The sequence below is a fragment of the Salarias fasciatus genome, chromosome 14, assembly GCF_902148845.1.
Source record: "Salarias fasciatus chromosome 14, fSalaFa1.1, whole genome shotgun sequence".
Classification (NCBI taxonomy): Eukaryota; Metazoa; Chordata; class Actinopteri; order Blenniiformes; family Blenniidae; genus Salarias; species Salarias fasciatus.
This window is the reverse complement of record NC_043758.1, coordinates 11,838,417-11,863,710: the sequence shown is the minus strand read 5'-3', so window position 1 is coordinate 11,863,710 and position 25,294 is coordinate 11,838,417. Positions and strand designations below refer to the sequence as shown.

At 42.0% G+C, this 25,294-nt stretch overlaps 3 protein-coding genes across 5 annotated transcripts in view; 2 read left to right on the top strand and 1 right to left on the bottom strand.

Moving 5' to 3' along the window:
* Positions 1-403: 403 nt before the first annotated feature.
* On the top strand, positions 404-12,854 carry rab4b (RAB4B, member RAS oncogene family). 2 transcript variants are annotated; one of them, XM_030109232.1, is made up of 8 exons: positions 404-578; positions 6,434-6,514; positions 7,663-7,777; positions 8,259-8,321; positions 9,297-9,451; positions 9,757-9,852; positions 9,956-10,130; positions 10,226-12,854. In XM_030109232.1, exons 1-7 carry the CDS (start codon positions 563-565, stop codon positions 10,069-10,071), a joined length of 642 nt encoding a protein of 213 aa, XP_029965092.1. In that variant the 5' UTR covers positions 404-562; the 3' UTR covers positions 10,072-10,130; positions 10,226-12,854. The 2 variants fall into 2 exon arrangements, with proteins under 2 accessions (XP_029965092.1, XP_029965091.1); XM_030109231.1 differs by having other exon boundaries at positions 10,220-12,854.
* Positions 12,855-13,410: 556 nt separating this feature from the next.
* ap2s1 (adaptor related protein complex 2 subunit sigma 1) lies at positions 13,411-19,363 on the bottom strand. Its single transcript, XM_030108822.1, has 5 exons — positions 19,208-19,363; positions 18,502-18,651; positions 17,523-17,636; positions 15,927-15,986; positions 13,411-14,658 (listed from the first exon to the last, which is right to left on the bottom strand). Exons 1-5 carry the CDS (start codon positions 19,208-19,210, stop codon positions 14,557-14,559), a joined length of 429 nt encoding a protein of 142 aa, XP_029964682.1. The 5' UTR covers positions 19,211-19,363; the 3' UTR covers positions 13,411-14,556.
* A 4,789-nt stretch (positions 19,364-24,152) lies between these two features.
* Positions 24,153-25,294, top strand: part of arhgap35a (Rho GTPase activating protein 35a) — a 70,436-nt gene continuing 69,294 nt past the window's right edge. For both annotated transcript variants that reach the window (XM_030108814.1, XM_030108815.1), the window contains exon 1: positions 24,153-24,830. The gene's annotated coding sequence lies outside the window, so the exon portion shown is untranslated. The remainder of the gene's footprint in view (positions 24,831-25,294) is intronic.

Sequence of the window (25,294 nt, the reverse complement as noted above, 5' to 3'; positions counted from 1 at the left end):
TTTTTTAATACCGCTGAAAATTTGTCACATTTTAATAGAGTTAACAACCAAGTATCGCAAAATAGTGAGAAAATACATTCTTAGCATTTTTTTTTTTTTTTACTTCAAAATTTAAAATCGTTATTTTTTTAATTGAAAGGAATTTAAAGCTAATTCTTTAATGGTGCACTAATTCACTTATTTGATTATCCCTTACACAAATAGTAAAAATTAAAGGATTATATTTATCAAACGACAGCATATGTTGTGTACAAATCCAATCTGTATCTCATATGAAATTTTTATGTTTTAAATTATTTGTTTGATTGTTCAATTTGAAACTACCAAATCCTCATCGTAGACGTTAACACTTGAACGCAGCATTATCAAGACGCATGACGTCTCGGCAGCAGAAGACGTGTGACGTAGCACGCAGACAGCTGCCGTGTTTGGTCGGAGCGGAGGTAGCTAGGAGGGCATCAAGGAAACCGCTAGCATCGTAGATAAACACCCCGGAAAGGTGTGCACCCCAGCTGTCACCACACCAAGGACCGATTAACTCCTTCACGCAGCGAGGGTCAACATGTCAGAGACATACGGTACGTTTGTGCGGGGCTCACTGCGGTCTGATGTGACAGACTGGCTCTGAGTAACGCAGCTGGTTAGCGAGCTCCACAGTTAGCTGGGTTAGCCGCTGGATAACTTACCACCTCGTCGCGTCTACTGGTGTTAGTAGTGAATAATACACGTTCAGCCATCACATCTCATTCAACGTGAGCAGATGTAGTTTGGGTGTGTCCCGTGTTTAAACTGACACGTCTGTCTGGCAATGGCGGGGTGTTGTCTCGTTAAATGTCCAGTGCCGTGAGTAAACAGCTCGTGAAGCATCTACAGCTGAAAAGTTCGCAAAACTTCTCGCAGAACGCAACAGAGATGCGTCAATGCGTGAGTGATGTGCACACATACGCCAAGGTGATACGATCGTTATTAAAGTTAAACTGCTCGGGTGACCTTGGAGCTAAAACAATGTATTCATTCAGCCCGGGCTGTTGTGTATTTCTACCTGAGAGGAATCCACTCGCTTCAAGGCCCATAAGAGGAAGTTGAATGTCTGTGGCTGATAATGCCTGGAAATCAGCAGGTACTAGGTGTGTTATATGTGTAAAGGACTTAATTCCTGGTCTTCAGACGTCTTGTAAGACCCAAATTCTCTGGACCCAGACAAGCAAACGCCCCCCCCCCCCCCCCCCATCAACCTCTGTAAGGGAAACACTTAATCCCTCTTTACTGTCTTTGACCTTTGAGGAAATATAAATGAACAAAAAGGGCCACTGCAGTGTTTTGTTTCTCTTTGGCATCACACTGTTGTGTTATTATACATTTCTGTGGTAGCTTGCTGTGACTGTGGTTGTTTTGTATGACTGCTTTCATTTGTGTCATTGTTAGTGTTAAATGTGTTATTGTGTCTTTTTGTTGCCAATTTGTGTTGATTTTTTCATTTGATGTTTTGTTGATTTGGTGTTTTTTTACTTTGCTTCATTAGAATTGAATGCCTCTTTATGAATAGACTGTTTTGTGTTTTTCTTAAAGTTGTTCCTTTAAAAGTTTATTTTATGGTCATTTTGCTTTAATTTATGTTTACTTTCCGTCATAATTGGTTCAGTGAGCTCATACAGTATTCACTTCATGCTAAAAGTTGATGATTAATACTACCTATCTTTGCACTTTAGCATAATGACTAATCACTTCTACAGGCAGAAGGTTGTTGCTCTTGCTCACTCTAATTATTCAACAGAACTGTGTCACACAGTACCAGTAGTAGTGCTTGACATCGCAGGCCCTGTTGTTTTGAAACGGCACACCATCGTTCTGTCGTGTTGCACTCAGGCACACTCTCACCATCTGTTCCTGCTTGTACAATGTCTCACTCATTCCTTATATGAAACTTTATCCAAGCGATCAGTATTTAGGATGAAGCACCTCAGCTAATGGGAGCTGTAAGAGCCTTGTATTGATTTTTGTTTCACTCCTCTCTGCTGCCTCTTTTGAGAATCAGTAGTTGAACCAGCAAAAGGCATTGTGAATACAATAGGTGTGTATGTTATTTTATCACAGATGGGATTCATTGATGTTTTTTTTTTTTAATTATTTATTGAATATTTGGTTGGAGCTGTAACTTTACAGGACTGAGAGTGTTTGAATGAATACCAAATATCATATAGGCATTTAGGTCTTTTGATCTACCAGAAGCCTAAAATCTGTGAAACTTGTATTTTCTCTTACGTTTCTTCCATTCTCTCTGTCCTTTGCTCCATTTTTGCAGTACCCAAATGCAATCAGGAAAACATCTCATGTAACTATGCAAATACCCAGAGAGCAGTGTCAGTAGCTGGCAGGACACATAAACCTGACATAGATCTGAGCGTGTAAGTGTTGCCATAGTGTGAGCGAATGCAAATAACAATGTTTATTCATTCCCTAGGGTGTTATTTAATGCTGATGTGGAAAGAATACAAGAGCAGCTGTTGAAAGGGATGCGCTGCGTTCGCCTCTCCCAATTGCGTTGACATATTGACAGCTTGATTGTTATATGCAGATCTCACATGGGGATATGGGATGTCTGGGGAAAGTGCTGAAACGCCGAGGGAAGCCTTTAAAATGGAGCTGTTAGCCTTTGATTCTGTCAGTTCTGCTCTCACGAGCAGTGACAATGTGCAGTTGGAATACAGCGCTGCCTGCTGTGGCAGAAGAACACTGTGAGTGCCTGCAGGCACCTTTTCTTTGCTTCAGCCACTCTGCCACCACAAGTTTGACCTCCGGCTTGAGAAAACACCCGCTTCAACAAACAAAGGTGCACCATAAGCCGAGCCAGTGAAGGTGGCTCCAAGAGCGAACGCATAATAAGTTTCATCGCCATCTTATTACTCCCCGCCGGTTCCACGCTGCTGTTTCGGTTGACCTTGTGTGAAGCTGAACATTCACAGGACGTTTGGCTGCCCGGTACTATCAAAATCGTCACTAATCATTTGCCAGGCCAGCACTCCACATTAAACTGAAATTCCCTGCTGTTTTTTATGAGATTCTAACAACAGCAGGCTTTCAGGAGGTGAGGTGTGCTTTGCTGTTTTAGTCTCCGAAACAAACAGTCCCTCCTGAATGTCCCGTTAGTCTCTTTTCTTATTAATACAACAGGTGCATTTCCCTCATTAGGTAACCAGACCATAATCTCTGTGTTTCATTGTGTTCAATCCTGTCAGGCTTGGCTCAATTAAAATTAAACTCTGTGTAGAAGCGATTCCTATGGAGTCGCTGTGGGCAACTGAGACAGATGGTATTTAACTGATCCTCAATTGCCCAACAGCTGTGCGAGCAGAAGAGTTTTTTTTTTTTCTTTTTAAGCACAGTGATGCTCATGGTAGAAACCTCTGAGATGCATACATGCCGTGCTAAAAAAGAAAAATTAAAATTCGTACTTTTGCCACTTTACATATACGAACTCCTCACACACCATTAGGAGTAACTTGGAGTTCAGTGTCTTTTCGACACATGAGCTACCTCAGTTGGATATACTAATCCATTTATTTTCCAATTGTAATTAACAGTTAAAACCACATGGCTTTCCTTGACTTCTTCATGAAAAACACTATTGACTTAAAGATTGTAGTAGATATGAGTGAAATACCCTTTCTCATGTGACTACAGCACCCCTATTGAAATGGTTCCGGCATTATGAGTTTGCTTTGATAGCCATTTCGTATTTGTGGTGGCGTGAACTCTTGCTGCTCGCTAAACATGTGAACCACAACTATGTAAATATCAGGTCTCCAGACCCATGACGTCTCCATGAACTAATCGCAAGACGAATCACTGAAGGAACTTTAATCACTGTCGTCTTTGCAGCATATTTTCAACAGTGTGTGCGCAACAGCAGAAACCCTTCATACATCCAGAGCGCAGTCCATCAGTTTACTGCTCATCAGTTAATCCTTGTGAAACTTCAGCACAATAATTATGAACTTTTAAAGAAAGAACTCTTGGAAGAACCCTTAAAAACACAAAATCATACTAGCCAACCCCCAAATTCACATTTTCACATTATTCTTCATCCAGTTTGTGAATGATTGCTTTTGATTCTACCTCTTTAATGGCGCGATTGCTTTCAGGTTGGCACACAGGATCGTAGGGGAAGCTGTAAAAGTCCTCTCATATGATCCATGTCAAAGAAAAATGTCACCATCATCAATCTTATTTCCATGGTAGACCTGAGTAACAGGGCGATGCAGGTCTGTCTGGAATCACTTCTGCATACAGCTCTCTCACACGTGTAGTTTCACATCATCACTATTCGGTTTCATATCTCTCATGTAGTCAGAAATGATCCACAGCATGTAAATTCCCAACACACTGTCACTGGCCGTAGCACACAGTGGCTGGATTGCGCTTTCCAGAAAATGGGTCCCCTCTCCTCAGCAACAACAGTAACATCTGTACAGCCAGCTGGCTTCGGTCATTCATTCCCTGTGTGAGTTTTTCACCCTCAAACATGTCGAGTAGGGATGCAAATTATCAAGTAATTCATTAATCGATAGTTGTTTCATCTTATCGATCGATTATCGATTAATTGATGAGCGGCAATTTTTCTGCAACGCTGAATTTCCCTCTGAATCAATAGGTTCATTTCTACAAAACTGCTGTCTTTCTTATGAAACAGAAAATGGAAATTATATTCCTTAAAGGTGCATTAAGGAGTTTTACAACCTTAAAAATACTTATTTTCCACCATAAATATGTTACACATTTTTAATGATTTGTACAATGTGCCCTGACATATTCATTACAAGTACCTCTAACAGCGCTAAATTGTCACTTTAAAGTTGCGGTGCCGGTCTGGCACCAGCATTTTTTTGGGGAGAATTTGAAAGGAATGACGTAATGCGCGCTCCGGCTGGATAGGTTTCATTTTGTCCGCCATTACTCCGCCAGATGCTTAGTGGGACACAACTGAGCAGGAGCTTCCAGAAAGTAAGAAAAGACTGGCTTCTAGCACTGCCACAGCTCCAGCACAGACTCCACCAGGTAAAAGAAACTTAAATCTTATTTGAGCGCTTCTAAACGAGCGAAGACGAAGTTCCCCTCTTCCGTGCACACGAGCCACAGGGAGGAGTTTCTCACTAAGCTGCATTACGCCCAAGGCCTGCAGGGGGCGCTGTTTCGCATAAAACGTGCAAACTTCTTAAGGCACATTTAATAAAAGATTTATTCTTAACAGCAGCAAACAACACATTCACAAATAGAACAATGCAATAACAAGGCTAATTTAAGGCTAGTTGAAACATGAAAATAAATAAGTGCACTGTCTGTCAGAAGCAAAACAAATAGAACAAAAATGAAGATGACTTTAATTTGAAAATAAATTAGTGCAGTCTCTTATTTGGCAGTATAATAAAATACATAAATTCTGAAAAGAAATTGTCAAAGGTCACATTTGGACTATTAGCACCATTTATAATCCTCCTTTACATTAAAAAAACAGGCTGCCTGTAATCAACTAAAAACATCCCTGAGGATAATGGATGTGCCCATAAACAAAACTAAAACATCCAGGCCATGGTGGCCCTCATTGCAAAGTGTGAGACTTATCTATTTTTGTTTAAAAATATGAGCGCTTTATTACCTCTCTAAACCCCTGTCCCTCAACCACATCTATTGGCAGCATGTCTGCAGTCACGGTAATGCCCTCTGCCTTCGTGCTCGTCGTCCCAACGCAGGCTTGTAGGCTGAGAGCTACTCGCTCCTCCCAGCACGACTGAATGTCACGTATTGAGGTGACAATTTAGCAAATTTGTGGAGGAGTTGTAGAGGAGTTGTAGTTTAAAATACTTCCACAGATTGTGCATTTGGCGTCTTTGTCGTCATTGACTAACTTAAAGTGGTTCCGTACCGAACTTCGTCTTGCCCCCTTCATCCTGCCAGCTTCACGTCTGTCTTGTTGTTGTCGTCAGATGCCAGCTTCTTCTATGTTCCCGCGTGTGTGTCAAGGACGTCTGGCGTCAAGCGCGCCCTCATGCGGGGCATTACAGGTTCAAAACGCAGTTAATTGCAAGTAATTTATTTTAATCGAGTAATTTCTTATTGACAATTAATCGACAATCGATTAATTGTTTGCATCCCTAATGTCGAGCGCCGTGCCTCATTGAGGTGTTGTGAGGTGTCAAACCGGTATGTGCCACCTCTGACAAACAAACACATTAAATCGGGAATCATAAGTGGCTTGTTAGACTGATTACATGCACAGCTTTGGGATTACTGGGCTAATTTGGGTTTGGTGGATACTGTGACTGTGGTAGCTCAGTGGGATTAAGAGGAAATCTGAGGATGCGGGTGTGAAGAACAGGTTCTCCCCTGATGTTTGTGCCGTCACGTTGATCTCTGCCTCTTCTGCCTCTGCCTCCAGACTTCCTGTTTAAATTCCTGGTGATTGGCAGCGCCGGGACCGGGAAGTCCTGCCTCCTGCACCAGTTCATCGAGAACAAGTGTAAGTGTCATCGCTGCAGAGGAGAGACGTGCATAATTTCACCAAGTCATAAAAATGAGTTTTGTTGATTTCACGAGTTGTTTCACGCCTCATGAAATCAATCCTCTGAGGCCGCGGCGAGGCTACACTCAGCTGAGCTTCTCAACAAGTTCCTCCAGAGAAAGTCGTTGACTGCTGTGTGCTTTCAGGCCACGGTGATGAGATGAGGTGTGCGCGCCTCTCGAGATTCCTGACATTCAGTTTGTAATTATTGAGCCGGCCAAATGTAACGCACTGCACTTCAGTGTCTGCCTCAGACTGTCCCACACAAACAGGAAGTTAGACCGGCCTACTGCATAACAGCACATCTCTGGGCCGTAGATCTTCATATTTAAGTGAAAATGATGCAATCTGTGAAGTGCAATCCTATAAAAAGCCCTGGCTTGCGATAAATCTTCACTTCTCTGACAATATCAATCAAACTGAAAATGGCATGCCTCACAAAGTCAGCCTTCATTGCAGAGCTGTGTAAGTATATCAAATAAACCTGTACCCCAGTGTTTGGTTCACAGCACAGTATTGAACTGTCTGAGTGAGTCAGCCAGTCAGTTAACCCAGAGGGAAACTCAAAGCTTAAACTGCTGGATGAATAATCCATAGCTCTGTTTTTGTGAGCAATGTTTAAACCTCTTCTCCGAGTCATTCACCTTCCTGTATTAAGTTAAGTTGTTTTATTCTTCAGTAGAAAGCTGAAGGTAGGGCTGGCAGTGTTCATCTCTTCTGGACTTCCTGTTCTCCCCAGTGTGGGTATGAGGCGTTTGAAGACAGCAGCCGAGGCCCTTTTTTAACAACCACAACACACCAACACGGTGTACATCAGAGGGCAGAAACCAGGACCACCCAGTGCAAGATCCACCGGCATCTGGCATAACTGCAATGTGCACACAGCAATGCTGGGGGAAAAAATGGCCAGATATGAAGTTTTCTTAAAGAATTGTACTTATTATAACAATTGTATAGCCATAAAATCAAAATAAATCCCTTCATTCTGTCCTGAGAGTTAAATAGAAGTATGAATTGCCATTCAAACAGCTGTTAGAACAGTAGACGGTACAATTCCTCCTCTGTCCTCTTATCTCATAACCCATTTCTTCTAATTCCTGCTGCAGTCAAACAAGACTCCAACCACACCATTGGCGTGGAGTTTGGTTCCAGGGTGGTCAACGTGGGCGGAAAGACGGTCAAGCTGCAGATCTGGGACACTGCTGGGCAGGAGCGATTCCGGTAAGACCTCCAGTGTTCCTGCAAGAGGATTTATAAATGGATGGAAGAGAGAAATAAACAAAACAAATGTTGTTGCATTAGCTTGAAGGAGAGAAACAACCTGCAGCCACGAAATCCTTTAAAACACAAAAATCCTTCAGTCATATCTGGAAAATCTATTTACAGAAGTGATGTATTCCTCTTTGGATATGTTGTTCACATTGTTGCAAGGTTGCACATTTGAAATACAAGAAACACAGACTTCAGGTTATTGTTTATCTTGGTAACTCTAAATGCAGCTTCAGATAATTTCCTAAACTCGCAGGCGGCGAGCGGACGGTCTCAACCCGCCGAGCAGCTCTGCTGGTGTAATGAAGCGCCTGGCTGATGATAATAGTTGGACACATGGGACAGTTTTGTCTTTCAGCTCCCTCGGTGAAGTTTCACCATCTGATAACGCGGATGTAATATTTCACAGAAGGTTTCTGCTTTCTGTCCACAGTTCTGTGACTCGCAGCTACTACAGAGGAGCAGCGGGAGCCCTGCTCGTGTACGACATCACCAGGTAATCGCCGTTAAGCGTGTTTGGTGAAAACAAAAATAGCGTGATTACATTTTTTTTTTTTAAGTTTCTTGTAGTTTTTACTGTGTGCACTAAGGTTTTAAAGAGGTGTGACATGGTATCTGCACGTCAGAATTTGTGCAATTCATGACTAATCGCTTGGATCCATAGCGTGAGTCTGAAAACCCAGAACCCTCTGAAGGGCTGTTGTTTCATAAGCTCCAGGTTCTGATGGAGGGATTGTGAAATCGAGACAGAACGAATGTGCTAATGCAGTAAGACAGGAATGCAGCACAGTTTGTGGTTGCAAGAGTTTGTGAGCCTTTGGGGGTGGGGGGGTATAGATGCATCTGCTGGCAGGCAGCACAGTCCCATCACATGAACTGTCACCTCAGGTAGAAAGCAGCAGAATGGAGGTGGAAGAAGGAGACATTTATTATCTCATGAAGGTGAGAGGGGTCAACAAGAAGACAGACAGCTGGAGGAAGCTGGAAAGAGTCAGCGAGCGAGAGAGAGAGAGAGAGAGAGAGACGGAGAGGTAAAGCGAAGCGGTTTGCAGCTGAGCGCCCCGGTCCCTCCGCCGCTGCGCTCATGAAGAGTGGCGTCATCCTCTGGGGTATTAGTGCAGGCAGCTGTTAGACATTACTGTACGGACCCACACCCCTCTGCTCACCTCGCTGGCCTCATCTCAGCCCAAAAGACATGTCATGAAAGCCCAATTACCCTCAATTTAAATCCCAAATAGATTCAGGTTACAATGGAAAGCATGTCGTCACACAGCAATGACTACGATCGTTGTTACAGCCCCAAATGTCTTTTAGCATATAGTGACTTTTATTCTTTTACTGTTAACTTTTGAGAATAAAACTAGGGAGATTTCTGATTTTATTGCACGTGAACCTCAACAGTATCTCGATGTGAAATGTGTTTGATTGCGTGAAAAGCATGAATGCCTGAATTATCCTTCTTGTCTTCCAGTCGAGAGACTTATAACGCTCTGACCAACTGGCTGACAGACGCTCGGACCCTGGCAAGCCCCAACATTGTAATTATCCTGTGTGGCAACAAGAAGGACCTGGATGCAGACAGAGAGGTGACCTTCCTGGAGGCCTCGCGCTTCGCTCAGGAAAATGGTATCTGATATTCACACACGCTAATCAGCCACATTATATCCACTGATAAGTCAACTGAGTAACACTGCTGTGTCTTTTTAATGTCAGTTGTTAGTGGGTTGGGTACATTAGGCAGAAATAGAGCTTGTTGTCCTCAAAATTGCAAGAAAAAAAGGTCATATTCAAAGGTCATATTATTATGCTAATTGATGCATTTTAAGTCTTTGCTGTCCCTCGTATTATGTCCTGATCTGTGTCATTGAGGCTTGTGAATCCCGTTGTTTTATCATTTCTCACTTTACCTTGTTATGTTCTCTCCTGCACAGAGCTGATGTTTCTAGAAACGAGCGCCCTGACCGGCGAAAATGTGGAGGAGGGTTTCCTGAAGTGCGCTCGTACCATCCTCAATAAGATAGACTCAGGTATGCTGTGTGTGTGTTTGTGTGTCTTCTTTGCGGTGTCCGTCTGGCTTTTCGATTTGCGCGTCGGCGCCGCTGCCGTCCCTCACTCCCGCTCTCGTCCCAGGCGAGCTGGACCCGGAGCGGATGGGCTCGGGGATCCAGTACGGAGACGCTTCGCTGAGGCAGCTGCGACAGCCGAGAGGCGCCGCCACACAGAACAAGCAGCAGTGTAACTGCTAGGGGCTCGCCGGACCCTCGCCTCAGCCCGCAGGCCCACACGGACGAGACGCCCCCGACAGGTCAGTGACTCGGGAACCGGAGGCTTCACTAGAAGATAACCAGCACGCCGACGGTCGGCGTTCACCTCCCTTGTCTCTCTCTCTCGCAGCTCCAGGTGCTTTTGGGTGTGTTCGACCTTTCTCCCAGCTGTCTCACACACCTCGGATCACCTTGACAAGTGGTCGCGGACATCACTGCAACCCCCTGACCCCCGGTGGGAGAGTCCATCTCCTACCCTAGGGGGGTCAGTTTTTATGTCCCTGCGTCTGGACTGAACACACCACTGCTGAGACCGCGGTGGGGGTTTTAAAGACGAACATTCTCCGTCACTCACCAGACGAGGACAGGTCTTGGGTTGTGTGTGTTTGTGCAGCCCCGATGTTCTTTTATTTTTGTGTCTTAGGATTATTATTATTTTATTTTTAGTGAACCCAACATGCTTTTTGCATTTGCACATCACTGTCTTTAAGTTATTACTGTGATGCTATTTTGTGCTCATCTGACCGTTGATCTTTTGAGTTTTACTTTCATTCAGACGCCACTGATTGGTTATTTCTGATTTACTTTGACTTCATGTCCCATAAATTCAGCTTTTCATTGTTTTGGACGGTGATAAACAGTCCAAATACATTTTTATTTCTTTCATAAGAAGTCAAAGTGTGAATAGAATATTCTAATGAAGTGCAAGGCTTCTGCTTTATTCCTAAAAAATACTCCAGTCAGTGGGATTTCTGTGTACTTTAGCGTTTTAAGGTCTGAATAGACAGAATAAAGCTGAAAGTCCCCAGTCTGTGAATCACATAGTCTTACATTTGAGAATTTCATTTTCGCTTTCAAACACACTGTAAAAATATTGGCCTTGGTAATACTCATGATGCTTTGTATCATGACAGTGGTTCCTAGTGTGATATCACAGTAGGGGGGCTTCAGGGCGTCTGTCAAAATTAAATTTGCACATGTGAAATAAAACCAGAATACGTCGTTCTACAATCCAAAGTAAGCCTTGAGAGAACTTCCCGTAGCTTTCCCTTCGAAGGCTCCTGCTGTTTATTTTTTGTTGTTGAGTGTTTGATGTTTGTAGATTTTTGTCTAGAGCTCAGACTGGGGGGTCCGCGGCTCTTTTTTTTAAGGCAATCTTGGGGCGTCGACGAGGGTTAGAGAAGACTGGGAACCGCCTCATCATCATCGTCTTGGTGGAGGGGAATGTTCCAATCACAGAGCGGAGGCTCTACACTCACAGACGTGAACTTGTGGGTCATCTTAAAAGCACAATGGGGAGAAAAATGTCTTATTTTAATCCAAAGTTCCTGAAATCTTTAAAGTAAGCGCCATCACAACCTCGCCATGTTCTGCTCTCTGTGTCTTTGGTGCTTTTGCAGCGATAGATGGAGAAAGTTAAATCCGCCGGCTGAGTTTTTTTTTTTTTTTTTAATTGCTTCCTGTGTGACCTGCTTTCCACGCTGCTGTACGATGGACGTCACAGGAAGCCACAGCTGGCTTTGGCCTCTGCGTCGTGTTTGTGAAACGCTTGCGCCGCCCACCCGGTTCTCTGAATCAATCACGCCAGGTTTTGCGTGAGCCTGGATGAAAGTCAGGATCCTGTATTTAACCTTTGCACGCCTCTCTTCATCAAGCACAGAGTAGTTCTACAGAATGTCTGAGTTCCCCGACGCGACCCAGATGTTTCAGGAGAGAGGAAAACGGGGGGATTTCCACCGAAACTTGATTTCCTCGCAGCTCGGTTTGTGGTGTTGCTGGTGGAGAAACGGGGTTAGAAACTTCCCTCATTCCCCGCCCTGCTGCTCAGTCAAACCGAGCCGCTTCTGTCCGAATCGCCGAGCGCAGGTCGCGGCGCCCCGGCCGCCGGGACGTGAAAACAAGACCGCCTGAGGACGTATGCATGTCTCTGCCCTCGAGTGCGAGCATATGTCCTCCCAGACAAAACCATATGTGTTTTAACGCCAGCGAGCCAGCGCAGCGGCGGGAGGAACGCAGCGAGCTGCGGACACGAGCTTGTAAAAGATACCAAGACACAGATGGTCAGAACATGTTGCGTCCATAAAATATTTGCGTCGTGTGATAGTTTGTCTCCTTCTGCAAAGTGCACTTTTACTTTTGGATTTTTTTTTTGTTTGTTTATATGCTGTAATTATAGAATTGTACATTTTATTATTTTACTTGAACTGTATACTGTAATAAAGATTTTATTCGTTTTCTCATTTCTTACTAAATAACAACTGAGATTTGATCCTGCTGTTACCAGACCCAAATATTTTTAATAGTTTGACCTCCGAACTGTTTGGTTTGTTCTTTTCTCACTGCTGCTGACACTCAGCTCTTGATAGGAAGATGTTTTTATTTAATTTTTCAGCTGTGGGTGTTCAGCAGCGTGTGATTATTTACAGGTGAAGAAGATCGGAGAAAACCTGTATGTTCACAAATGTATATCCAAGTCACGTAAATGGTGAAATCCTCAGTGAGTTTGTCGTCTGTGTACAGTCCGTTGGTAAGCGGTCATCAGAATAGCCATACGATCATCACTTCCCCAGTCCGAATTCAGCCGTGAATCATGAATCCAGCTCAGTTGTTGCTTAGTAACTAATGTTATATAATCAACCTAAATACTACTGTACATCTCAAGTAACCTGTAAATAAGATTTGTCTATTGTCCAATGAGGGGTGAGTGTTGCTCATTGATTGTAATGATTATGCAATTCCCAGTAAACTGGTTGTTTTTCAGTTGATATCTTTCACACTTGTGTTTTTCTTATTTAGTTGGCAGATTTCAGTTTTTTGGGTCAAGGACGGTGAATCCCATCTCATTCTGGATATCGGTGAATGTCAGCGTCTCTCCTCTCCTTCCCTGTGTATGAGTGAGTGATCTTCAGCCCCTCCATCGCCAGCCGATTCAACGGAGTATGAAATTTAACAATGAAATCCATCTACGTGATTCTCTGGGCGTCGTTCTCCAGCCGACTCTCTGAGCGGCAGTCAGGTGGAGGTTAGGATATCCGAGGGCTCGTGTGATGAAGACTAAACGCCCTCTGTGTCCAATTGTCTGGATTTATGCTCACGGGTCGATGGAGTAACGGCTGGAGAGGTTTAATGTAGCTGAAGTGGATATATTGACTGATTTATTGATCCTGGTCGGGATGACCTCATAACCGTATTGTGTAATTCACTGATGGAGACAATGGTTGGACCACTAGATGGTGCTAAATCACTGGACAGAAAAATCAGGGTTTGCTGGAATGTTTAATGTGAGTGCTCCCGAAGTGTGAAATTAGGCAATCGGTTTAGACTTCATCTGTTTTATTTACACAAAAATGGGACGTATCGATGCAGGTTGCTGACATGGACACAGTAACACACACACACACCTTCCATCAACAAACTCACAGGTGGACGTGAAGGGAAGCGGTACATATTTCATATTTCACTGTTGCCCAATCACTTAAAAAAGAAAATACAAAAGTTCAACAAGAACATGTGAAATCACCTTTGTGACTGGACATGGTTCAGATCCAGTGGAGGAACGAGTTCAATTTAATCAATCAGTGAGAGGAATTTGAAAATGTTCTGTATTGTACGGAAAGTGAGTGGAATGTATGGATCTCCCGGGAACCAGTCTTTCTGTAACAAATGTGTCAATTTCACAATATTCAACACAAAATACACTGTCTGAATATACTATACAGAGCAAAACAACTGCACTGATATATGTAAAATATAGTTTCTACGTCCAGGTCGGGGTTCGTCGGAGTTGTTTTAAGTGTTTTGTTTTTTTTAAAAGAGTGACCAACAGAGCACCTTATGACGTGACCAGTCTCACCGGTTGATCTCAATTCATTTGAAATGCGATGAAAAGCACATCAGCATCTCAACCGCCTGATCTCACGTCACCAGAGGCGCACTGGACGTGCACGAACGCCTTCACGCCCGCGGATCTGCAGCTTCGAGGCTGTTGTGACCTCGGTCGGTCTTTAAATGGTGCTTGTCAGGTACAGTAGTGCCATTGAATACATGTGGGGGTTAATGGGGGGGGGGGGGGTTGGGGGACAGACAGCAGTGTCACACTGATTTCCACACTGCATAGAGATATAAATGCAATGACTAACTAGTTGATACAGGAAATGAGTAAGCTCTGCAGGCTCTGGCTTTTGGGGGGAGAGAACAGGATGCCGCTGTGTATGAAATGTTGAAACACTCTGAAATGTACTGTTACGCTTTATAGCTGGATGACACCCTCAGCAGTACAACACGTACAGACATCATTCAAAACACACAATGCCGAGACGATTAAACATATATATCTATATGTAAACAATGTTTTCTTCTCAATATTCCCCCTTAAGCAGACCTGAGGGCTCTGCCGGGGGCAGGAGGGTGATGGCGGTCGGTTTGGGAGCCAGGGCAGCAGAGGAGGAGAGGCGCTTTGTTCATCTTCTACTCGAGCGACTGGAGCATGAGGAGCTGTTTGAGGACCTTGGTCTGACTGGTCTCCCGGATCTCTCCCGCCAGGAACATCTCGTCCACCACCGTGTACACCTTCACACACACAGGAAGCGACAATGACAGGGTTTTAGGCTGTTGAGCAGTGCGTCGGTGTGACTGCCGTTCACGTCACGCACGACCAAACATGGTGAAGATGGAGAACTGCGGCTATAAAAACAGATTTAATGCCTCACTGATATTTGGTTAAAAACCTCTGTAAACACAAATCTACTAACAACTTTCCAGAACATGAACCGAGGTGTCCCAGAACTAACTAGTAAAAGAACAACTTCGGTTCGTGCCACATGTGAACGCTGGTCCACACTAAGAGGAGGCAGCTGAATCATACAAGAACAGACCGTTTAGTTCACCTTGCCTCATATCTGAAAACAAAATGTTTATTTAGAGTCTTTTTCTCATGAGCAGCAATGCTGTCATTTACTGGGCTGCTCGGTGTTTGTCACTGGAAAAACCTCTGCTCACCGTGTCCTTGAAGGCATCGTATGGAGACAAAGAGATCCTGCCACTCTGGATATTATCTGACTCAAACTGTCACCACAGGAGCCTTTTTTTCTGCTCATTCAGCTTGTGATGAAGACATTCAAAGCTTAACGAATATGGCCAGAAGAATGCAGCTGGATTTTTATTTATTTATTTATTCATTTTAAGGTTGCAGTGACCTCTGTCAGTCACTTCTACACTTGTGTTCTTTAACACATCTCTAACAGTTTTGGGAAGCAGCTCATCCTCCCACACTTCAGTTCAGACAGATCATCACTTTCGCCTGCATCCAGCCGGTCGATCGGTCGCAGAGACTCATATCATGGTGTAAAAACAACCTCTGGATGACTAAAGGCAGAATGAATTAACCTGACGAACATAACGGGGTGATTCAGTTCCAGTTGCAACACACCTGAGAGGAGGAGGTGACTACGGTTGTCTCTTTAAGCTCGTCTCTTGTTTTTCTCCTCAGGTTCTGGTCAGGAGGTGGAGGATCGTGGGTGGCGCTTCGTTAAAGTTAAGCGTGTGGGCGGATGTTCAGACGCATTGGGTAATTAGCGAGAACACGAGCAGCAGGTGGGGGAAGGGAGTCCAGACATATTTGTTTCCTTCAATGAAACACCAGAAATCCAACCCCCACTAAAGTGATTTAGATAAATGTCAAAGGATAACCGACTCTGGCTGGGAATATCATCTCAGTTGCCATGGCAGACACATGAAAAATGGCTTTTTGTAGCGCTCCTCTGCTTAAGGTGTTTATGAAATTACCGGAGTATCAGAGGGATAAAAGGAAAGAAAAAGTAATCTCTCAACGTCCTCACCTTGTAGAAGTTGAATACAAGATCCAGTTCGCACACATTGTGGAAATACTCATTGAGCACCTGGCGAGAAAGAGAGGAAGAAAAGAAGATTCTAAAGTTTTAATTTAATCAGATAACAGCCCGGAGATAACCACATAATTGACTTCAGTGAGGAGTACAGACATGGCTGTGTCTTAATGTGGTGCATTAGTGGAGAAATAAGATGACGCTGCAGCAGCCATAGAATCAGCCTAACAACCTTGTAATGAATGAATCGCTACTACAAGGACACCCATGGAAAACACACCCCTTTAAAATTAATGTGCCTCTTGTTTCATCTCGCTCTAATGAGCGATCCTTTTAAGCAGCGATACGCCGTCGTTCACAATCGCGGAATTACTGACCCTTTCTGCACGATTCGCTACAGCGGATGTTAAAACCGGCCTGCGAGCCAGTCCCGCTGTGAGAGTTCAGCTTGGGTTGCCCTGACAAGAGAACCGGTGCAGCAACACACAGTTGCTGTGGAACACGGCGCACGCGAAGCATGTTGTAGAAACGCACGTAGGGGCATTCCTTCAAAGTCAAACATTATTTCAGACGACCTTCACTCCTGAGAGGCTCGGACAGAAACTGTTTGTCTTAGAACATGACAAACATTAGATTGGACTTTAACCTCTGTACTGGAGTTTGTTCTATTTCATTCAAAACTTCATATGACTGCAGAAACAGTCACACTGTTAAACGGAAACTAAACACACCAGGCGACACAATCAGGACGTCTCATGTGGCGACTTTTTGCTTTAAAAATATAAAAGAAGAATCATTTTCACCCCCCCCCCAAAAAAAAAAATACAGTACGATAGAAGGACTCGATGAATGCACAGCAGAAACATTCAATCATCAAATCCATGTAAAATGCTGCCTTTTAACAAGATATATCAACATTTTAAGCAGAATGTAGTAGAACTAGTGATGATTGTCTTCCTGAAACGTCTCTTATATTTCCCTGTCGAAATATCTGAAAGCAGTACTGAAAGCAAATCGCTTCCTCTGACAAGAATAGTTCTATGATGAAAAATATCAAGGGCCATCTCTAAAACTAATGAGCCATCATTGTGTTTCTGAAAAGCTCGTGCAGTTAGCCGCTCTGACGCCCGGCTCGTAATGAGGGATCAATTCGCTCTTGTACTGCCGAGGGCTTATTTCCAGTACCACTTGACCGGCTATCATCTAACAATCCTGCCAGTCAACAGTGACTCACTCCAGACTGGATGACAGATGTGAACTGTATGGAAACTTCCTCCAGAGTGTTTTGACATTTCGAATGAAACGCGGCGCGCCGTCAAATAATAGCACTTTGACTCGCTGATATCCGATGTAATACTTCATGATCCGTGCAGGACTCAACTTAATGAGACATCTGTCACTTTGGTTAAGATACCATTGTTAAATAATGTAGTCGCTGTAGATAACAAGGCCTCCTAATGCACGGTTTCACAATAACAAGGAGTTAACTTGTAACATCACTCAGGACATTCCTGAGAACAATCAGACCGTGAGAGCTAAATCATTACAATTGACTATGTAAATAAATCATGTGTTATGTTTCTGAGTTACCTCTACAAAGTTGTGGATTCCCTCGAGGTATGCCAGGTTATTATCAGTCACGTCCACACAGATGCAGAAGTACAGGCCAGCATAACGCCGGTAGATGATCTTGAAGTTCCTGAACTGTGAGAACAAAACACAGAAATCCTCTTAGCAACTTATTATGACAATAACAGCAGCTTTACCAGGGTTGAAGTTCCCAGGCTTGAAGACGAAACACACCCAGTGAATTTCAAATAACTGAAAATACACAATACTAATCAGTAGGATTTTTTTTCCTCTTATGGAGCTTTTTTCCCAGTCAGTCACCCATTCATTGAAAATCAGCAAGAACCCTCTTTATTTGTTAATGTATACGTTATATCTTAAGCAATTTGATTTTTAAACTATCCGTAACTTTTGAAAAATGTTGATCAGAGTTTTTCAGAGGTTAAGTTAAAATGCTGTATCACATATTTGTATTGAACCCAACATGAGAAAATCTAGATGATTTTTGTTTAATACATAATGAATAACTCATTGATGACCACAGCTAAGTTGGCACATCAGCTTTGACGTGCGTCACCCTTTTAAAGTAATGGCCAAGGTTACTTTGTAAGGTTTATTTTTTGAAAAAACCTGAAAAATGCAACAAAATAATGAGATGTTTAAAAGCAATGATGTCAGGTTTACACCAGATGTGACATAATCCAGCGGTAGTCAACGGGACAACAAATCATTGTGATCAAAAATCAGCCAATAGCTGCTGAAGGTAACAGTATATAAATTGTAGCAAAATGATGACAATCAACTTGAATGACTCCCATTGACTGAAAATAAGATGACTCTCCATCTCAGTGGAAAAAAAACCTGCAACATGCACATTCAATTAGAACTGTTAAAAATGTAGAGTGAGTTTAAATATCACTGGAAAAGTACCACTGACATGTATATGGAAAAATATGTGCATGCACATCCAGTTTATTGATGCACAGCAATCACATTATACCTCCACAAAGTTGGTGTGCTTGGCGTCCCTGACAGTGACCACAGCATGCACCTCCTCGATCAGCTTCTGCTTCTCATCATCATCAAACTGCATGTACCATTTGGCCAATCGTGTCTTCCCTGCTCGATTCTGAATGAGGATGAAGCGGATCTGTGTGGTTTGAAAGAAGAAGAGAAGACAAAACAAACTGATGTAACGCTAGTTAACATAAATAATCTATGAAAGCAATTGCATTGCAATTGAGACAGAGAATATTTTGGATATAGAATTCTGAGACACATACTTACTTGATAAGGTACATACATACATACATACTTGATAAGAAGATCCTTTCAAGGATTCAGGATTCAGTCATATACGTCTTCAGCATTAAAATCACAATAACATGTTGTGAACCAGCAACTATCTACAATCTGATGATCGCGACATTATCTTATCTTACTGGTAAGACAGCTTCAGCCCCACCACACCCATTCAATTTGACGTTATAGTACAAGAACTTGGCAAAGTCTGAAACACGGACTTTAGCTGGATAGAGGTTATTTTGATTACATCTTAACATCGTGATTTCTGATCTTTGGCCTAACAACGGCTAACATTTCATCGACTGAATGAAGATCTGAATCTCAGATGCTAAACCAGCTAGCGGCAAAACCCTGCTATCATGAGAAGAAAACTGGACAAGAACAATTTATGACACACTCACCATTTTCGTCTCCTAAATACGGACCCAAATTACTCCACTATAAAGTGTTCCTGAGCAGATATGCAATCGATTTACGTTAATACATCGGTATTTTTTTTTTCGACCGATCGTCCGCTATCTTCCACAAGCTAATAGGAAGTACAACACTGCGCCTTGCCCCTTTGCATGATGGGAAATGTAGTTTTTAAAGCTAGCTTTCAAACGTTGGTGCCATGCTTTGAACTACAAGACCCAGTAGCGCCTCAAATCTGTCGTACTTTACAGATCACATGCGAGGTAGAAGGAAAATGCCTGATGGTTTATGTAGTGTTTTTGAATCCTTAATCCCAACACGAATTAAAGCGAACTACATGGGACGATAGGTTTTGCATTTCAACTCAAAAAATAAAATGTAAAAGTGTAAAAAAAAAAAAGTGAAGTGTCTTAAAAAAAAAGATAAATTAACGGAGAAGATGTACAAAACTATAAACTAACAGCTATTTGCAACATACAGCTGTAGTTTCATTTTATTTACAAATCAGGATTATTTTCAAAAGGACTCTGACCTATTTGCTTCAAAGGGCTTTAAGAATGGCAAAAGTAAAATGGGAGGAAAGAGCAAACGCCACAAGAAAAAAGAAAATGGGGAGAAAAAAGTGCTAAAACAGCATTAAAAGCTAAAATACAATTAAAAAAAAAAATTAAACAGCTTCAAACAGAGCCCGAATGATAAAACAGCAAAAAATTCAAAATTGTCTGAAAAATGCTTTGAAAAAATAGTGAAAGCAGTAAAATAAGATACAAAAACAGCTGGAAATGTAATAAAATGTTTACTATTCTGAATATTAACGGAAACTTCATAACTGCAACATTAGACACCGTTTTCTTATCAAAGTGTTATGAGCTGTGTCAGTCATCATTTTACAGGATCAACCAATTTTATGGCTCCAATTAAATGGATTTGGTGGAAATGCACAAAAGCAGCTCTTTTGTGTTAATTTGTGTGGGTTGTGCTTTCTTTAATTAATTTCCTTTTTGATTTTAGACAAAGTCTCATGATTGACTGAGTTGCCAATTGCATTTTATTTGCATTTCTGAGACCACATCCTGCACAATATTATCTGTTTTTCAAAGCATTTTTCAGTTATACAAATCTGCAGTCAAGTCTTTACTGGGAGCATGCCAAACCTATTGAAAGCAGTGACAATCAAAAAGCAAGGCTCACCAACCAGAATCGTGGGAAACTGTAAATACAGGTCACACACATGATGCTGATGATGCTTCTGTCACATAAAATAACCAAACTCCATCTCCCGCTGTGACCGTGCAGTTATTTCAAACCTTCACTTTGACTAAATCTTCAATTTTCAATAATAGTCATTTTCCATGATTTGTAGCTTCATTTACAAATAAACAAAAGGCCAAAATGCCTTGAAATAACAGTTTGTGCTGTTTGTAAAAAAAACCATCGATGTAGGATAATGCCCCCTTCTCTCAACAGTTTCAAAATTTATGCTTGCTTTGCAGTTTTTGCAATTTGTTTTATGGTTTTCTTGGGCCAGATTGCAGCCTCTTGAAGTCCAGTTTTGGCTCACAGTCCTTATATTTGTCACCCATGGTTTACAGCCCACAACATAAGTCTGTTTAAGTCCTCCACATTTAAAACACACCTCAGCATTATTTCTACTGCAATTATAGAATGAAAAGGTTGCAATATACATGTATTTTCTCCTGGGGCTACATTATTTGTGGATGTTTTCTGCAGAGTCAGGCCTCAGTGTTTGTTTACTGGTCTGGCTGGGCAGCCAGTTCACCGCAGAACATTGCCCAGACAGCTTGGACAGCTTGCCTCGAAGCAATCTGGGCGTTTAGGGAGTCAGAGGGGGTTGTACAAGAAGGGGGACTGTGATCGTCAGAAATTGCACAACTGTGAGTGGAGGAATGCGCTTGCCCTTGGGATCCAGAAATATTTCAGCTGCAAATGCAGAAAGAGTAGAGGTGGGAAATTAAAATGAAAGGGTAAACAAAGCCACAAGTAAACAAAAAGTGTTGCACTTTGTTCTATTTTATAAGGCTGGCAGTTAAGTTTTGATGTTATTGAGCTTTGAGTGATGAAAACTTAGCAAGCATGAGAAAACTCATAGTGAGAGAATTAAATGGCATTGATAATCACAGTTTGGATGTTTATATCAGAAGGGACAGAAGAAAGGGACATAAAACAGAGGCAGATTATTCGACCGAAACTTTGACCTCTGTTAATCTTGGTCTGTGTGATTGAGGTCGTGTAAATATTGCTGGGAACACAGAGATTGGACAGAAGCGTGCGGACTTATTCAAACAGAGGACACTGCACCTTGAACCCTTGACTGTGTGTTTAACGCCGGGTCGCATTTCAAACTGTCAAAGCACACGTAGCGCAATTTGAACAAGACTATTCCTCTTCTCATTTAGAGTTAATCTTATTTTTTTTTAAATGGTTGTTTCTTTTGCTATCCCTTTTTCTGTGAGATTGAATACTCCAATAACATTAGTCATGTCTGTAGCTTGAAAAGACAAGCTTTAAACATGATGTCTTGGGTACAGTGTTTCAGTCTTACATATCCTCTGAAGTGCCAAATTCAAGTCAAAACAATAAACCCAGCTTTGCTGCCACATGGAGTATTTGTTTTCATATTACTCAGAGTTTAGATTAGCAGATTGGAATTGCATGTTTTAGGAAGTTCAGGGAAGGACTAAAAGAGAGAGAGAGAGCGAGAGAGAGAGAATTTGAAGTGAGGGTCCCACTGCAAGATACTAAACATCTGTTTGAGCTGTTAATGGAGGCAAAACTACAAACATGTTGAAGTAGCTCTACTATCTTTCTTGCAAGGTTTTTTTTTCAAAAACCATTTAACAACCAAACGTTTTTTTCACCAAGAAAAATTCTCCCCAGACAACACATGTAATTAGGATAAACCTTTGAGATGATTGATTTTTCCCATTGCAGCAATACATTTCACCCCTCTCTGTGGCTCAACAACCTTCTCGGGCCTTTCATGAATGCACAACAAATCTGTTACACATCACGCAGCATGGAACATTAAAATCTGTGAGGGGATGACTGATGTTCGAATGTGGACGGGGAAATGAGGGATCAGTTGTGAAAGGAAGTGGTGTGTGAGCCATGGGGCCAAGAGGGCAAATGGACCAAAAATAAAGTCATTTAATTACAATCATGTTGACATGAGCACATTCCTGTTCTTTCTGCTGCACAGAAAAAAAATGTCCTGTAATAGCACAAACAGGAATACACCACAAATCAGATGTCAGTAATGTAGTGGCACATTAAAATCCAACAAACAGTAAGAAGCCCCTGATCATCATTAGGGGGCAAAAAAAAGGAAGAAAAGTTGTTTTTTAAGAGGGAAAATTAACACTACATGGAAAATTAGGGAAATACTTACACTGTACTTTTTTAAAGGTACTGTGAGAAGAAACAATACAACCTGAAAAAGAAACATGCATGCACAGAGGGAACAGGTAAATTCTGCACAAAAAGGCCTGTAACCCAGAAGTGAACCAGAAACGTTCTCACAGTAAGTGGAAGAATGCCAACTGCCATCCCACCATGCACCCCACCACTAATTAAAGACAGCATAAGTGCAGATACATGAGCAGCAACATGCACTTACTGTGATGACTAAGTACAGACTTTGTCAGGTTTCTTTTCCCCTTATTGCGGTTGTAAAAACTTTTAACTGCTGTTGCGCATCAAGTTGAGTCTACTTGTATTCAGATCCATAAAAATCTAAATTGAGTTTGTCTATATGTTTACTTGCTTTTCCTTTATTTTCTGCCTTATAGTCTGTTGTTTTGTACTTTTCTGTGGATGAATAACCAAGTACTTAAGAAAAAAAGTATACTTTTCAGCAGAAGACAAAAATAAGTCTGTTAGCGGGGACATTTTATTTCAGTTTCTTCCCATAGTCTGACTGGTAACCAGTTGAGGGTGTACCCTGGTTTTGCCCATACAACCTTAATAGAAAGTAATATTTATATTTATTTGCACAAAAAAAAAAAAGAAAATAACACAGGATTACAAGAAATAAATCCTGACTGTGCAGGAGAGAAGCCCAACGGACTTATATGTAATCCTCCCCATCAGTAAACATTACTGTGATTAAAATAAAAATGAAAATAAAAAGGATTAAGGAACAACAAACAGAGTTAATAAAACAATCACCCAAACCATGCAGCCCAGAATCAGTGAGATATCATTTGAATAATTTAGCCTCATAAAAGGATGAAGAGGAAAGCAATTTAGCTGATTTGTCCGGAGAGTTAGGGCCGACGAAGTCTGATGAAAAGTTGATCCTTGGAGGATTGTAAGAGTGGTAAATGACAGTTCCTCATTGGGCAGTGGATATCTGATGATAAGATATAAAACATGTGTTCTATTGTTGTTACAGTTTGAGCTCTCACCTCATAGCAAGAGAGTCATGGGTTTAAATACTGAAGTGTTTTGTTTTTGTAGTTGTTATAGATTTTAAAACTAGCCATTTGTGTTGATGCTAATCTGAGTTCTATCTATCTATCTATCTATCTATCTATCTATCTATCTATCTATCTATCTATCTATCTATCTATCTGTCTGAAAATAAAATAATACTGCAATATTTTTTCAATTAAATCTTTCTTTTTCTATATTTCTAAAAAAATAAATTAAATCGAGATAGAGTGCAGTTTTTTTCACCATTTAATAGAAAATTTTCTAACACCATTCACTCCTTTTGTGCGGTGTTAAGCTGCGTATCATAAGCAGAGTGCGTGTGTGTTGTAGTTGTGTCCATGAACCGCTGGGCGCGTCTCTCTCTCTCTCTCTCTCTCTCTCTCTCTCTCTCTCTCTCTCTCTCTCTCTCTCTCTCTCTCTCTCTCTCTCTCTCTCTCTCTCTCTCTCTCTCTCTCTCTCAGTGAATAGGAGGGGAGATGTTAGATTCGGGAGAAGGTCCGCCATTATTGGGAAGCAGAAAAAAATAGACTTATACTCCGCGTCACACATTTATCCTGCAAGGGGGTTAACGTGAGAAAGGAAAAGGCGCCGCTGCGCACTGAAAACTGCGCCTTTCGGCTTTAAAGAAAGAAAGAAACAAACAAAGAAAGAGAAAGGGAGAGAGAGCTGGGCGGTCGCGTTTCCTGCGGACTCTTATTTTTGACACAACAAAGGAAATAATAATTGGTCAAAACAACGTGGTGGTGAAGCAAGAAGCGAAAACACACCGAAACACCGCTTTCCGACGCCTCCCCCTCTTTTTTTCTCCTCGTTTCCAGGACTGGAGTTTGAGGAGGGTTTTTTTTTTCCTCGTCTGCTTTTCCTGAACAGATTTTTACTTGTTTTTTCACACGGGGAGGGGAAAAGAGAAACATCTATGCATTTCGGGACTGAAAACTTCAGACTTGTTAAGGCAGGGGAAGCAGTGGACAGACAGCCTGTTTGCTGACAGTAAAAGAGGAAAATAGTCGATGTGAGAGATTGCGGGGAGTGTTTTTTATTTTATTTTTTATTTTTTTTGGTCTGTTTTTTAAAGTCTTCTTTCTCCGGCTGTGGCTCGCACGGACAGAGGAAGAAAGGAGTGGACAAGAGCCGGAGAGAGACAGGAATGATATGGTATGTAGACATCACCACGCACTCTTTATTTTCTACCTTTTAAGCGCATGTGTAGAGAGTTTAGAGAGAAAGGGGGGTATTTTTTTAAGGCGTTTTCCTCCTCTGGTTGTCCCTACATTGCAGCCGAGGCTGTACTGAAGTGCTGCGAATAACAAGAAACTGGGAGTCAACCCCAGTCCCCCTGAGGGCTGGCTCCATCCGAAGCCTTTAATAGTAATAATAATGATTATTCTAATGCTGATTCCTGGGTGCGTGAAGGTAAATCTACTGTGGGGAATTTTAGGGTTTGGATTAAATGGGCAGTTCACCACAGAAAAAAAAAAGGTCATAAAATGAGTCCTGTCCAACCAAATCTAAATTGTTTGGACAACAACACCTGGGATACATTGCTCTTGTCAGGCCTGGGGAAAGTTTATGTTATGCCTTCAGTATAGGAAGACGTTAAACTGGTGTCGACAAAATAA